The sequence below is a fragment of the Falco rusticolus genome, chromosome 6 (genome assembly GCF_015220075.1).
Source record: "Falco rusticolus isolate bFalRus1 chromosome 6, bFalRus1.pri, whole genome shotgun sequence".
In the NCBI taxonomy this organism is placed as follows: domain Eukaryota; kingdom Metazoa; phylum Chordata; class Aves; order Falconiformes; family Falconidae; genus Falco; species Falco rusticolus.
The window spans coordinates 43,735,326-43,749,363 of record NC_051192.1 but is presented as its reverse complement, the minus strand read 5'-3'; the positions used below and the strand labels follow the sequence as shown (position 1 = coordinate 43,749,363).

At 39.8% G+C, this 14,038-nt stretch overlaps 1 protein-coding gene across 5 annotated transcripts in view; it reads right to left on the bottom strand.

Annotated features, from left to right (window-relative positions):
* CNKSR3 (CNKSR family member 3) overlaps positions 1–14,038 on the bottom strand; it is a 59,590-nt gene that overhangs the window by 24,647 nt on the left and 20,905 nt on the right. For all 5 annotated transcript variants that reach the window (XM_037391138.1, XM_037391139.1, XM_037391141.1 and 2 more), the window contains one exon: positions 5,461–5,624. In XM_037391138.1, the coding sequence (XP_037247035.1) occupies positions 5,461–5,624 (164 nt within the window). The remainder of the gene's footprint in view (positions 1–5,460; positions 5,625–14,038) is intronic.

Genomic DNA, 14,038 nt, shown 5'->3' with positions numbered 1-14,038 from the left:
TAGGAGGACATAGCCAATTAAAAAAATGCCACTGTTGCAACAGCAAAGGATATCCTTAAATTTTCCAGGATCAGACTGAAAGATTTGGATCACTAAACAACATTAAAGTACTTTCACACTGTCATGTGTGAACTTATCACCTTTTAATTAAAAAAAAAAAAATCAAACAAAAAAACCAATGCACAACAGCATCATTCAGATTTATTTCTTGCAACTAGTTTTCTCCTTAAAGGGCATTGCATATTAGTCTATTTTTGGAGGAATGCTTTTTCACAACAGGTCTGGATGCAGGGTAAGTTCTGGGACCACAAGAATTTGAAAGTAGCTACGTGCCAAGAAGGGAACATTTCAACAGGGGAATTAGAAGATGCTGATCCCCCTCCTTCCATAAAGGTACAGAAAATGTAACAGATCTTTTTCTGTACAGTGGTATAACCACCTAATCACTCTGGTCAGAACTTGAGAGAGTCTTCATATATTTAAGTGTCTCCAGGTCGGTCTTTCTGTCACTCAGATGCAGAAATTGTGCCCACCATCTGTGGGTGTCTGCAATTAGAGACAGCCCCAGCATTTGAGAGGGCACATGTTCATACACCAGGTCAGATTTTGGCTTTGGCCCCAAAACATTTACATACTCCTTATCACACCTCTTTCACCTTATTTATACAGCAGATCAGTCTGGTGTGACTTTTCCAGTTCAGCTACTTTTTAAGTAATTCTGTCAAGTAGTTCTCAGTTTTGAGGTGGACTTCAGCAACACAGGTGTTGCCTCTGGAGATGCAGGGCCTCCAACTTATAACTGCATCTGGTCTCTCCAACAGCCTATCAAGAGCACATTACAGCCAAGTTCTTCAGTCACTGCACAAAGCTTTCCTACAATTTACCCAGAGACTCCACAGAGTATACCTGAAATATCTAAATTAGCAGTTTGTGCTCCAGGAAAAGTCCTGGCTATGCACTACACCTATGCAGCACAACAGGGAGCACACAGCTCTTCAGTACAGGTGACTGAATTCTCCAGCTATGGATGAACCCTGAGGGACAAACTTCCCTAGAACAAAGGATCATCATAAACCAAACCACCTCTGCTCCAGAAGCAAGCCAGTGTCCTGACCTGTTTGCTCTAATACACATAAAACTATGCCCCTTCACCAGGTATAGTAATGCTTCTGTCCAAGCTGACACTGTCTTGACCACCTCACACATAACCACCTACTCCTGCAATTTTTCCATTCCTTCACTTGCAGTTTACTGGGAGGGCTGGTTTGGGGAACTAAACCATTTAAAAAAAAAAATCATCTATTCCCTTCTTGGGAATAGTAGCATGTTCTCAGCTGGTTTAGTTCTCTGAAGTAGCTCACCACAGGGTCAGGTGAGTGCAAGCACAAAAGATCACTAATCAGAGGGCAGGAGGGGGTGGAGGCAGCACCTGACTTGGATTAATTTAACTTGTCAGAGAGCCGTAGCCCCAATTCAGGACAGAGTAGAAATGGTTGATAGCATGGCAGCACACCAAACAGCCTTCACAGTGACACACAGTTGAAGTGCAAAGCTTAGCAGGCTTTTTTGAAATATTTCTACAGAACTCAAGCTACAATACTTACTTATTTAAGCAACTAAAAGGTTTTAGGTGGTGCTCATGAACCAAAGAACATGTCACATTTTCCTATCACTCCCAATTTAAAACATCAAAGTTGCTTTCACCAAAACACAGGCTGAAGCCAGCAGTCAAGAGCACCCTATGTCAAACATTCCCAGGTTGCTACTCATTAACCAGGGGAGCCACACACCAGGGATGGAGCAAAAGAGAGCAGTACACACACATATACGGGAGAGCACAGGTGCTTACAGAGCACACTCTTTCCAAACTTCATTATATTTAATGAGGAAAAAGTACACTGATCAAGTAATTGCTCAAGGTCAGGCAGCCAACATAACAAAAGTGTGGCTAACCAAAGTCAAAAGAGCACAGCAGTTTGTCAGAGCTAACTTGGGCTGATCCAGAGCTCTGCCTTCCCCTTCACATGCCACAGGGCAATGAGCTGGATCTGCTGGCCGATCCAAGTGAAAACCAGCTGGGTGGGGGAGGGGGGAACAAACCACAGACTGAATGCCTCTCAAAACCAGAGCCAACTCAATGCATGCCCTGTATAAAACACTAAAGTTAACAATAGGTACTGTCAGTGTCACCCCATTCTTGCCCTCTCTCTTTTAACAAAAATGCATCCTAAGAATCCTTTGGAGTCCCAGGTTTCCTAAAAACACCACTAAATTTAAGCTGAGATCTCTAGAAAACTGAAATCTTAGGAGGCAGTGCATAGATGTAGTGCCTTTGACGAGGATTAGCCACCAAAGTTAAGTCTTCATTTATGCATGTTCAATTTTACATTATGATGTTCTATTTTTTTGCACTGAAAATATGCTGGCAGAACATCACTAGCAGTGAAATTATCGAAGGCACAACAATAAAAACTATGTTCTTTTGTGGTTTAGTTTTGCTTGTTTCTTTGTTTTGGTGGTTTGATTTTTTTCAGATTGCTTGAAACTAGTATCTTTTCATTCTAACCTCAAGATAAATCAGCTTTTTTTTTTCTTGCAAACTCTCCCATCATACAGTATAGGTAAAGATATAGTATAGGTAAACACATTAAAAGCAAAAACATTTGCATACGGTTTCTTGTTAATGCTTGCATTGTTTTATATTTATTAAGCCCAAACAAAGCCTACTCATCAGGGAACGAGAAGTATGCATGCAGTTTTCAACACCACTCTAGATGCTCTGTCCCAATTATTTGGCTAATAAAGCTTATTTTCTCGATCCCTGCCCCTGCTTTTGGCTTTATATGAGTTTAAAAAGCCCATTTATGTATGCTTGTTCCCCCTCCTTCCCCAAATACCTCAGTCAACTAAGAAATGTCTTTCTCCTATCCCTTTCCTCCCCCAAGCAAATACTGTCATCAACAAAAGATGGAGGCACCCAAGTTGACTTTTCCCCCCTCCGGGAAATTCAGTTTCTTTGATATGTCTTCTAGATTATTTTAAAAAATAATCTTCAACACCTGTTCAGAAAACTGTTAGACCAGCTCAAGAGCAACAGAAATGTGTGCTCACATGAAACCTTCACTTTTTATCCCTGTCCACACTTCCTCCTGCTGCCTTTTCAGCTGCAGCTTTATCACATGTGGCCACTGCTACCAGGAGATGAGGGAACACTGCCTCATCATCAAAGCAGCAGAGAAAGATGCATTCGTTTCTCTTTCAGCTACACTAGTTCTACAGTTCACTTACAGCAGCAAACACAATAGCTTGCAGACATATTTCCAGCTTGGCAGTGTAGCTGCCAAAGAGGACTTTATCCCTATAAAATTTAAAAAAAAAAAAAAAAAAAAAGCACTGAAAAGAGGTCTGTATCACCAATGCTTGGAAAGAGTTACTGCAGGAGAAAGATGTTCCAAGGACAGCTGCTTCGCTGCCTTTAGAGCCACAAGTGTTCTTGCGATGTGAGGGAACCAAAACAGTGATCTGAAGGAAGCTCAGCTGGAATACTGCCAAGGCAAAACTAGATAAGAAAGGGAAATTAGTCTTGAGAACTCCAGGACTGAGGAACCGCCAGCACACAGTCTCAGTCCTTCCCCCGACTCCCATCCCAAAAACAACTTTCAAAGCCTGACCTCAAGCTGGCCCAGCCAATGTCACATTTCCACAGTATGTGCTGAAAGCATGTGGGGGGCTGGGGGGGAGGAGGAGCAGAAACAGAAAGAAATCCCCAAAATAGTTATTTTGCTTTCAAGGACCCAAAAGTTAGAGAAATGTGACCATGTATACACACACCATCCACTAGTATCAATACACAGACCCACTTTCAGAGAACTAATGCAGGTGGAATAGGGAAACCTTTATTCCCTCACACAAAAAGAAGAGACAGCAAAATAAAAAATTGGCTGTCACAAGAAATTCAAAACACAGTATTCCTTCAGGAACAAAGTCAACTAATTTTATACAACCACCCCAAAAACTCAAGGAAAAGGGCATCAAGAAGGTGACAAAGGGCACACCTAAAATACAGGAATTCTTCCTCCACCTCTTAAAAGGGAACAAGAACATTGCAGCTGCAATATGTGAACTGTCTAATGCATTAACTTGAGCTGCATTTTACAAAGGATTTCCAGAAACGAATCTGAGGTCAAAACTTTTGTCTACAAAGGAAATTAGAAGGAAATTGTAGGAGATAAAACACAGCTTTAGGTTCTGGCAGTTGTCCAGCTTTGTTCATTTTAAGAAGAAAAAAGTGCCTTTGGGGGCTGCCACATCCATTACTTCAGTCAGGACTGTATACAGCACACTGTACATTTACTAACCCACCAGACCCCTTCACTTGCCCAGCAGATTATCCATCCCCTCAACATGAACTGCATTTTAGGCTAATTACATTCTTCTATTAGATTTTCCAGCTAAATGTTAAAAATTTCTGCTATATCAAATACTGAAGAGGAAATAAAACTTTTTTAAATATAAGAGCCACTCTTTGGGAAAGAGTTCAGATTGTATGAAGTGATTTCATTAAATACACTTCTTTTAGTACAGACTATCCAATTTATTCCCGGTTATGGAGTATGAATGATCCCTGTAGCAACTGTCTGCAGCAAATAAAGCACATAGCACACAGACAGTAAAGACCTCTCCATTTAAAAGGAGTAAGCTCGGTGCTGCAAGTCTCACCTAATGAGGGGATGGTGGGCCAGTGCTGGCCAACAAACCATCAGGCAGCCTTTCCCCACCTTTGCCCTCAATGTAGTCATATCTCTGTCACTCATTCACTGCGTTACACCAAACACATCTTCAAGACTGCATCCAAACTACATCTTTTAAATAAAGCCTGCACTAGCAAAACAACACAAAATATATTTATTCTTTTGAGCGTGTTTGTCTTAAAAGTATCTGTGCAGTTATATATCAGGAGTAAGACAGAGGAACAGCTTAAGCTCCAAATCCAATGACAATTTAACTCAACTGTCACTGAGTTTGTAAAACATTCCTCATTTGAGGAAGATTTTCTTCACTTTTTAGAAGGCTACAGAATTGCCCTAAACCCATTTCAACTGATGTGAGGAACTGTTAGCAGCTGTCATTTCAACAGTGCATCTTCTATCTTCTACGGCAAATTTACTCAATAGCAATTTTAAGACTCCTGTTGGTGAACAGAGTGATAACAATGCTACTTGTACAACTTCTTTCTTTAGAAGTGCTAGTGAATTAGTGTTGCCTCTTATCAGGAAAAACTTGAGTGCTATTAGCATAAAGCTTGCAAAAATTAAACAAATTCTTACTGTTTCTTTGACAACTATATGTAACAGAAAGCAAGAGACACAGATATTCTGGTTTTATGAGACTCGCCTCAGCAATTCACCCAGAAGAGCACTTTATGAAATTCTTTGTGTGTCTTTTTACCACTTAACTAACCAGTGCACACAGGAGATCCACAGCCTCTAGAACCAGTTCCTGGTGTCCAATCCGTGAGATACCCAAGTCTTCAAGGTCCTGGTGAGAAATCTGTAACAGCTGTTCACCATTTATCTTCTCCCGTTCAAATTTATGGACATACTGCTGCAGGCAATCATCCAGGCCTACCAAAACACAAAAAGATAAGGGGATGTGATTACAAGTTTCTGTCTTTTCTTCCCCTTCCCCCCCAACTAAACAAGCAAAAAAAAAAAAAAAAACACCACCCTGTGAAAGGCACAAATTGCAAGTTCATACAACATACAATGCCAAATTAGGAAAGAAAACTTGCAATGTGACTGAAGTTGTACTACAGGGGCATACAAACAGATCATGCAGGTTTATGTGCATCGCTGGGTCATCTAAGTCAATGCACAACCCACCTGCACTTTGTGGATCAAGCTCAGCAATGAAGAACATCCCTTTGGTATCGACTTAGGCAAAGCTATCAGGCAGTATGCATAGACTCAGCTGTCACAGTAACCCAAAATCCTGAAGGGCAACCAAACAACCACCACCACTACAGACAGAAAAGAAAAAAAAAAAAAAAACAAAACAACCCACACCACACAAACACACACAAAAACCCACACCAAAAACAAAAAAAAACCCCAAGACAAGAACAAAGATCTTGCCCAAAGTCTAGTTAAATGAACAAAGGTACAAAACCAGATAGTTCCCCATCCACTTTTATAAAAGGGCTGAATTAATTATGAGAGGAAGATGGAACAATCAAAGGCAAAGCAATCAAAATTATGTTTGGCTCAAGTATTATTCCCTTGATTTACGAGACCCTGCAGCTTCCTGAATCAGCCATTCCTTCCCCTTGCTAAGGATTAATGGCACATACCTATAAGAAATCTAATTCACTTTTGTATCTACAAAGTATTTTTAAAACAGTTTTGTTTTATCCAGGCAATATCCCCAAAACCCTCACTTTAAATTGTGTGATTCTATGATCCAGTTCTCTACAGTATCTTTTCCCCAGTGATTACAGAAAGGATTTCTGGTTTTCATTTTGCTTTATTTAACTAAAATTCAGGTGTTAATCCTGTTTTCTTCTGTATTCTACTCATTTCCTCTGTTCTTAAAGATTCTGTGAGCAGCAACAGTCTGGGGAAAAAGTTGGACGGATGTGGTACTTCAAAGATGATGCAGTACTCTTGATGCCCTGTTCCACTTCAACTTACTAGCTAGAGCAAAAGAGATCCTAATAGATCTGTTTTGTAGTGATACCCACATTCACTAAAAATAGTTGACAACAGCAAAAACTCAGGTTACACATTCCACATTTACTTTGTAGCATCCACAATAGCTACATTGTTTGACGATTCAGTTGTAAAAAAATTGAACCTTTAGCTGTATAAAGGATGTTTATTCACTACCCTGGCTCAAAAGGAAGCCATTGAGATGGACAGGATGTCGAATGCTGCAGATGAGAAATACGAACAGCATCCTGAACTACAAGGAAACGAGAGCCAGAATTCCAGCACTCAGTTCCACTCATGAAGCTGCAGTAGCAGCCCAGAAAACAAGCACTCCCAGCACACGTCCACTGCCAAGAAAACATTTGAGACTAATCACAAGGGGGGTTCTAGGAATCACATGAAACATATTCCTTTCATAACAGTGACACAGGCAGTCACTGCTGCCTTGCAGTGTCTGGTCACAGCAGATCTGTAGATTACAGACTCCCAAAGGCACAGGCTTACTTACACACATCACTTGCCTTTATAACGCTCGCTCAGAAATTAATAAGGACAGGCACTCTGGAACTTAACAGTCACCCCTTTACATGACTCTGGCAAGCTTAATTGTTGCAGTACATCAAAATCTGGCTGAACAAGCTTGACTCCTCCACGTGCAGAGCTAACAGTGTGCACAGCTTGATTTTCAAGCATAATTATGAATGAGAAAACCCCCATGCAAGATGAGCAGAGTCTCCCAGGGCTACAGTTGTTTGGGGTACACTCTTGTTTCTTCCCATCTGTCTTGGCAAGGCCACATAATTTTGAAAATTGAGCCCAGTGTTCTCTTTCCCACAGGCACCAAATTCTCCCTTAGGCTATACAAACTCTTTTCCCAGGAAAAATAATAAAAAGCCTGGCCTTCATTGTTTAACAATTTATTTTTTCAAAACAAGTTCTCAACCAAGGCTGACATACAGTACACATATTTGGCATTCCCAATTTTTAATGCTGTCTTGCAGACCACTGTTTCCCATCATTTACCATTGTAAGCCCATAGTTTCCATTAAAAATTACACAACCACCTAAAATAAAACACTTTATTCAGCATGCATTGAAGGTTTTTTGGGGGGGTTGTTATTTTTTTGATGCAGTGTTGCTTTCACCTACTGTCAAAACTTTTTGTTTTGCCTCAACTTCCTAGATTCTCATTCCATGCTAAGACATGAGATTCACAAATATAACCCCCCCCAACAAATAAATACAACTATGACTTTTAGCTTGCCTGTGGTTGTTTTTTGGGTTGTTTTTTTTGTTGTTGCTTTTTTAATTCATGCTTGCCTGTTCTTGAAAGTCTCTTACAATTTGAACAGCTACCTCAACAAATATTTTTTTTCCATAGGGTCCTTAAAAACAATAACTCTACCATCACGCTGCAAGACTGTATTTTATAAAATATTACAAAGTCACACAATGTTAATTCAAAACAGCCAACACAGAGGCACAGCCGCTCAGCTAGAAATGTATTTTAAAATTAAATGACCAAAAGTATGCAAAGCAGGAAGTGAAGACAGACCCACACACTCATGGCAAGCATTCACTAATGGTTAAGATGAGCTTACTAACATTAGTGTTATTCTTTTTACTAAGAAACATATGGGAAAATCTTAAACATTTTAATTGAGATTGCAATCACATTTATAGACTATTGTTTAATTTTCCATCGTAGAAATGAAATGTTTGATCATCATATGCAAACCAAAAAATTCCTTTCCCTCTGGAGAAATAGGAAAAGGGAGAAAAAGTTCAATAAATTAAATAATATTTAAAGTTAAGTTTAAAAAGTTAGCACTCAAATGCCACTGGGTAATCTAAATTAGTGCTCATTTCTTCCTTCGTCCAAACATCTCAGTTCTTTCCATGCATTTTCTCTCAACTTCAGAGCCTCACATATACTTGGTATTGCCATATAGGAAAGCCTGGATATTTCTGAGAAATTTAGATGAATTAAAATCTATAAAATCAGCCTGCATTACTCAGAAAGATGCTTTCTTACATGCCAGGTCATTTTCGTAGTGCATTATTAGCAAGTTCAAGCCAGAAAATAGTTTCTCTATTTCCAAAAAAATACAGTGAAGACTGACATTCGAAGAGATATCTGTATTATCTCCTTTAGCCTCTGAAAAAGCCCTTCTGAATACTAATCTATTAATTTTACACTCAAATTGTGTTAAAAAGCATTGTCTCAATTGCATGTGAGAAATTTTTATGTTACTCCTTGCACATACATCAAAACTATGCACAAAAGGTAACATCCTTCCTACTTACAGAATTGTTAAAGAATGAGGGAAGATAGAAATAGCAATTGCAGAAACTTACACCAATTTGTACAACAATAGTAGTGGTGGATTTAGCGAGGAGGAAGAGAGGGAGAGGACTAGTCTGGTTAGCATTATTTGTATCGTGAAAACCCTTCTGAGAAACTGCAGTGTAACTTGAACAAAACTCCCACCAAGATTTGGCAGGTGTAGAGAATGTGCAATAGATCCTAAGAACTGTCTAGACTTTTCGGTCTAAAATAACCTTCCACCACCATCTAAAGCACCTCAGAAGACATTCAATACCTTACATTCATACAAAAACATTAGGACAGGGCTTACACTTACAGATTTGCTCTGTTTCCAAGATTAAGAAAGTTATTTTGAATAAGAATTGGAGGGGGGAGGGGGGTTGGTGGCGTCACAACTTTGAGGGGGTTAAGAGGGTGGCCTGGGTTTAATCCATAACTATCAGTTTACTATTCAAAGACAATGAACATTTCAACTGTTGATACATGTCAGCCATTCAGCAACGACATATCCGACTCCCAGAGCACTACAGACGTGTTTTACAAGTAAAGTCATTATGTAGTTTCATGCTTTTTGGTCGACTTCTGTGCTGGACACTACCAAATAATTTACCTACCATAAGCAATAAAACATGTAAGTAACATTATGGCCACAGGTCCAAAACCAGCTGACTCACCACCTCTTCTTTCCTCCCACGAACCCCACTCTTCCTCACTCTTTTCTCTTGTGAGACCCCAAAGTCTACATATTCCAACACAGCAGGGGCTGGGGGGACAGACAAGGGAAGGAACTGAGGAAGGAACAGGGAAGAGGAACTGGAAGGTGACAGGGATCATTTTCCACCAGTTTCAGGAACTTGAACAGATTCTCAGGACAGCTCATAAAATGCCAAAGCTGGCATGAGGAAGCAAGAAGAGCACAAACCACTTGAACAGAAGAACTGACAAGTACAAGACCTTTTTCAGATAGCACCACCACAGGGATCATTGCTCAACACAACATTATTACTATAAACATGGACTCATCTCTGTTGGGTGACTAAAACTGGCAGCACCTGGTGTCTCAGGGTAGTGCCAAGGTTCAGCTACAACCCTCAGCCCACTGAGGGGCTCCCTTGGACCTTAGCTGGGACTGCTGAAGCCTTCATGCCTCATCACCTTAAACACATTAAAACATTGTAAGAATCTGACCTTCCCACATAAAAAGTCACTCAACTCTTGTCTCCCTTCAGGGTCTATTTAGTTGTCACTTTCAGTCTCCAAAGACTCCTTGCACACATCAACTTCAATCCATCCTCCCAAGCCTTGAAAGATCATCAATTCTAGGAAAATCTTTGACATACCCCACAGTACATGCCATTATACTATCATTATATTCCACCTCATTTTATAACTCTTATAGTGATAGCCTCCTCCCTTCATTTCCTCCATGTATTTCTAGGACTGGAAGAAACTAGTAAAAGCAGAAGAGAATCAAGGCAGCAAATGAACACTACAAATAGAAAAGAGCTACTTCATAAGCAGGTGAACCTGTTAACATCTGAGAAGGCAAATGAAAGTGAGAAAAAAGCATCTGCAAGACAACTGTGAAAAGCTGAAGCAGCTCAGTAGGACAGGTACAGGGTAAAAAGGAAAAAAATGATAAGTTCAAGGAGAAAACAAACACACTTTAATATAGAATACAGTGGAAGGTTATTCCACTGTAAACACTAGAATGCCATTCTTCTCCTGCAATATTACAGACCAGAGGCAAGGATGACTTTAACAAAGGAATGTAAGGTCCTTTAAAAAGATGATGATAAGTCTAGAGCAGTCAGTGAAAAATCTAAAACTGTAATAATTGACCCTAGGTAAGAACTGACTTTCTAGACCCAGATGGCTGATTGTTCCTTGACTATTATTATTTTAGCATTTATCTGTCCACAAGTTTTCAAAACAAAACTTCAGTTACCAGTTGGTATGAGCCACTTTAAGGCCTTAGCTTGCCAAAAAAAAAAAAAAAATCCTTCAAGAGATCTTTGAATTACTGTCAAATGTACAAAAGTAAAAAAAGCTTCCTCATTCATTTTTTTAATCCAGGTAGTCTCATAATCACTTATAACAAACACTACCATCATCTGAAGTACTAACCATTATTTTTTTTTTAAAACACAGAATTGAAGGGCAACAGCTGCTTAGCATCAGCATCACAAAATGCATTCTGCATAAAACAGCCTGGTCATGAAATAATTCCTCCTCATGCAGTCAGTTGTAAACAGAAATGTGGAAGAGTTGCTTAACCATCTGCATCTTAACCAAGTAGGCACTGTCGGTCGCCTCACCAGGCATTAGGTCTGGCTTTGCTGAGGACAGCCAGAACAGTACAGAAGTTTGTCTGTCCTCCACTCCATACTGGGATGGAACCAGACAAGGCTGGCCTTGCCCGCCAGCAGTGATGCAAAGGGCAGCTCTCATGAGGGTCACAGAAGGACAGAGGGAAAGGGCGAAGCCTTCGACTTTGATAATGACTGCTTTACTGTCCCCTTGGTAATCCCCTATGACTGGCAGTTGCACAGAAAGCCTTTTGCAACATGTTCCTATTTTCAGTATTTCCAACTAACATATTTAGCCTGGAAAAACAGACTACACACACACGCATTCACACTACCTCAAAATAAATCCATTCGTTCCATTCAAATCCATCCATAAATCCCTTCCCTTCTTTTGAATACAAAACTGAAAGCTTTGACTTGTAATAAAAGAATTGGTGGGTAAATTTCGGTTGTAAGCCATCCTGACCAGAAGGGCTATGGAGTCTGTGTTTATATTTTAGTCACTCCGTAAGAATGCAATCTCAGATGGACAGGCCTTCCACCGTGTTATACCTTTTACCAGTCCTCCCTACAAAGCCACTGATTGAGAGCATTCCAGCAGTACCCATTATCGTGCTCCAAGACTGTAAATTTGAGGACAACTGTAAGTCTCAACACTTCACAGGGTAAATCATCAAGGATGTTAAGGAAGAGTCAAAATAGCTTTTGTCCACATGCTTGCCGCACCCTTCCAAGAACTCCAGCAAGTTCGCGAAGCCAGACCTCTCTACAAAAACCAGAAAAACGCACTCAGATTCCCCTCACAAAATATTTTCAGGAAACTAAGCAGACACTGAGTAAGTAAGAGTAGAGTCCTTACAGAAGAAAAGTTTGTAGGGAGGATGGGATAAAGGCCTATAAAGCCAGAAGTTGTACAAAAAAAAAAACAAACAAACAACCAAAACCCAAAGAGCAGTGATTGTACATCATCTCTTCCAAAACAGGAGTTTGAGAGCCAGTGAAGCTAGCATGTAACGGGTCCAAACAAAAACAGTGATTCTTCACACAGCAGTAAGCAGCAAATGTTCAACATCCATAAGGGTTCAGAAGGTGAACAGGTTCATGAAAGAAAATGCTGCAGAAGTCAGTCATGGTGACACTGAAAGACTCAGAGCTGAAGATCTGAGGAAGCCTTCAGAAGGAAACAGATGATAAATTGTTTTTCCTGTGATCCTCCCTAACACATTCCTTTTTGTCAAACATTCAGGATGGGACACTGAGCTAGACAGACAGCACAGGACTTCCACAGCTGTGCCATACACTGCACCAAAATGTAGATGGCAGCTTCCTTCCACTTTTGCCATAAGACTTAAGCAAATTATCTCTTTGCTAATGAAAGCTACTACTGGTGTTAATGTTCACTGTAATAGTGACACAAGGTTTCACCAAAAATGCAAAGGGAGGGGGGGGCGCACACCAGGGGCAGGCAGGGGGAACAAAAGCTAAACACAAATTGATATCACCATTCAGTATTAAAAGCCAAAAGGTATAATCTAAGCTTTTTGGGACTGACAAAAACAAGCACAACAAAAATAGGCCCTAGTAATACTAGAAAATAGATCACAGTGAATCACAGAACTGCTTTTCTGGGTTATAATCCAGCTTGAGATACTATCAGCAAGTGGGAATTTGCAAGAGTGAATTATTTCATAAATTGTACCTTCAGTTGAAAATGAGTAAACTTGCATCAGGACTGCAAAAATGTATTTTACATGAGTGAATGTAACATACAATAAACTGACATAAAAGCAATTCTCTAACAAATGAAAAGTTAATGGTATTTAATTCCAAAAGCATTTCAGTAGAACCCAAAGTTCAGTTTTCTTTCTTTTTAATAGCTCTTTTTCAGGGAACTCATGAAAAAATGGAGGTAGAAGAAGAGAAACTTATTTCTACTTTTTATAGGGAGTTTCTTATTATGACATAGCTTTAAGGTTTCAAATTAAAGGCAAAATTAAAGTGTAATGCTATGGAAATTGAAAAGTGAATTGTGCTGGCATGCCACATTAAAAAAAAAAAAGACACAGCATAATGACATACAGGTTTAACAAGAAAAATCTCTCTTTATAAAAGAGATACAAGCATAAGGACACAGCCCAATCATACCCTACTACACTGAAAAATAGATCCCTATGCCACAACCACAGAGAGACAGAAATTAAAGCCTTTTTCAATTTGACAGGGCATTCTCCCTAGACATGATAAAGTAGAGTTTATCAGGAAGCAAACAAACAAAAAATCTTTTGTATTACATTCCCACTGATTTGAAGGCAGGTGAGTCAGAATACATACTCCATCGTGTTTTCACCTGCAGAGCTGGACTGGACATGTGTGCACACCTGTGAGCCCCTACTGCAGATACAAGCCTATAACCTGACAGGGCTTTGCTGTTAATGTCACCCACTGCCCTGAGAGAACACAATTAACTTCACCTCTGAATATTCAACCATAAATAGGGGTTGAAATTTTGACTTGACTGGAAGGAAGAGGGAAGATAAGATATTGTTCAGGACTTACCACTAAGTTAGACTCCACAGTGCCACCCCAAACACTCATCTTTGGAAAATGGGTTTCCAAGAAGTAAGAATGGTAACTACAAACAAGGGCTCATCTCCAAGACCTCAAATACCTGGCAGCATGATATCTTGCTGGCA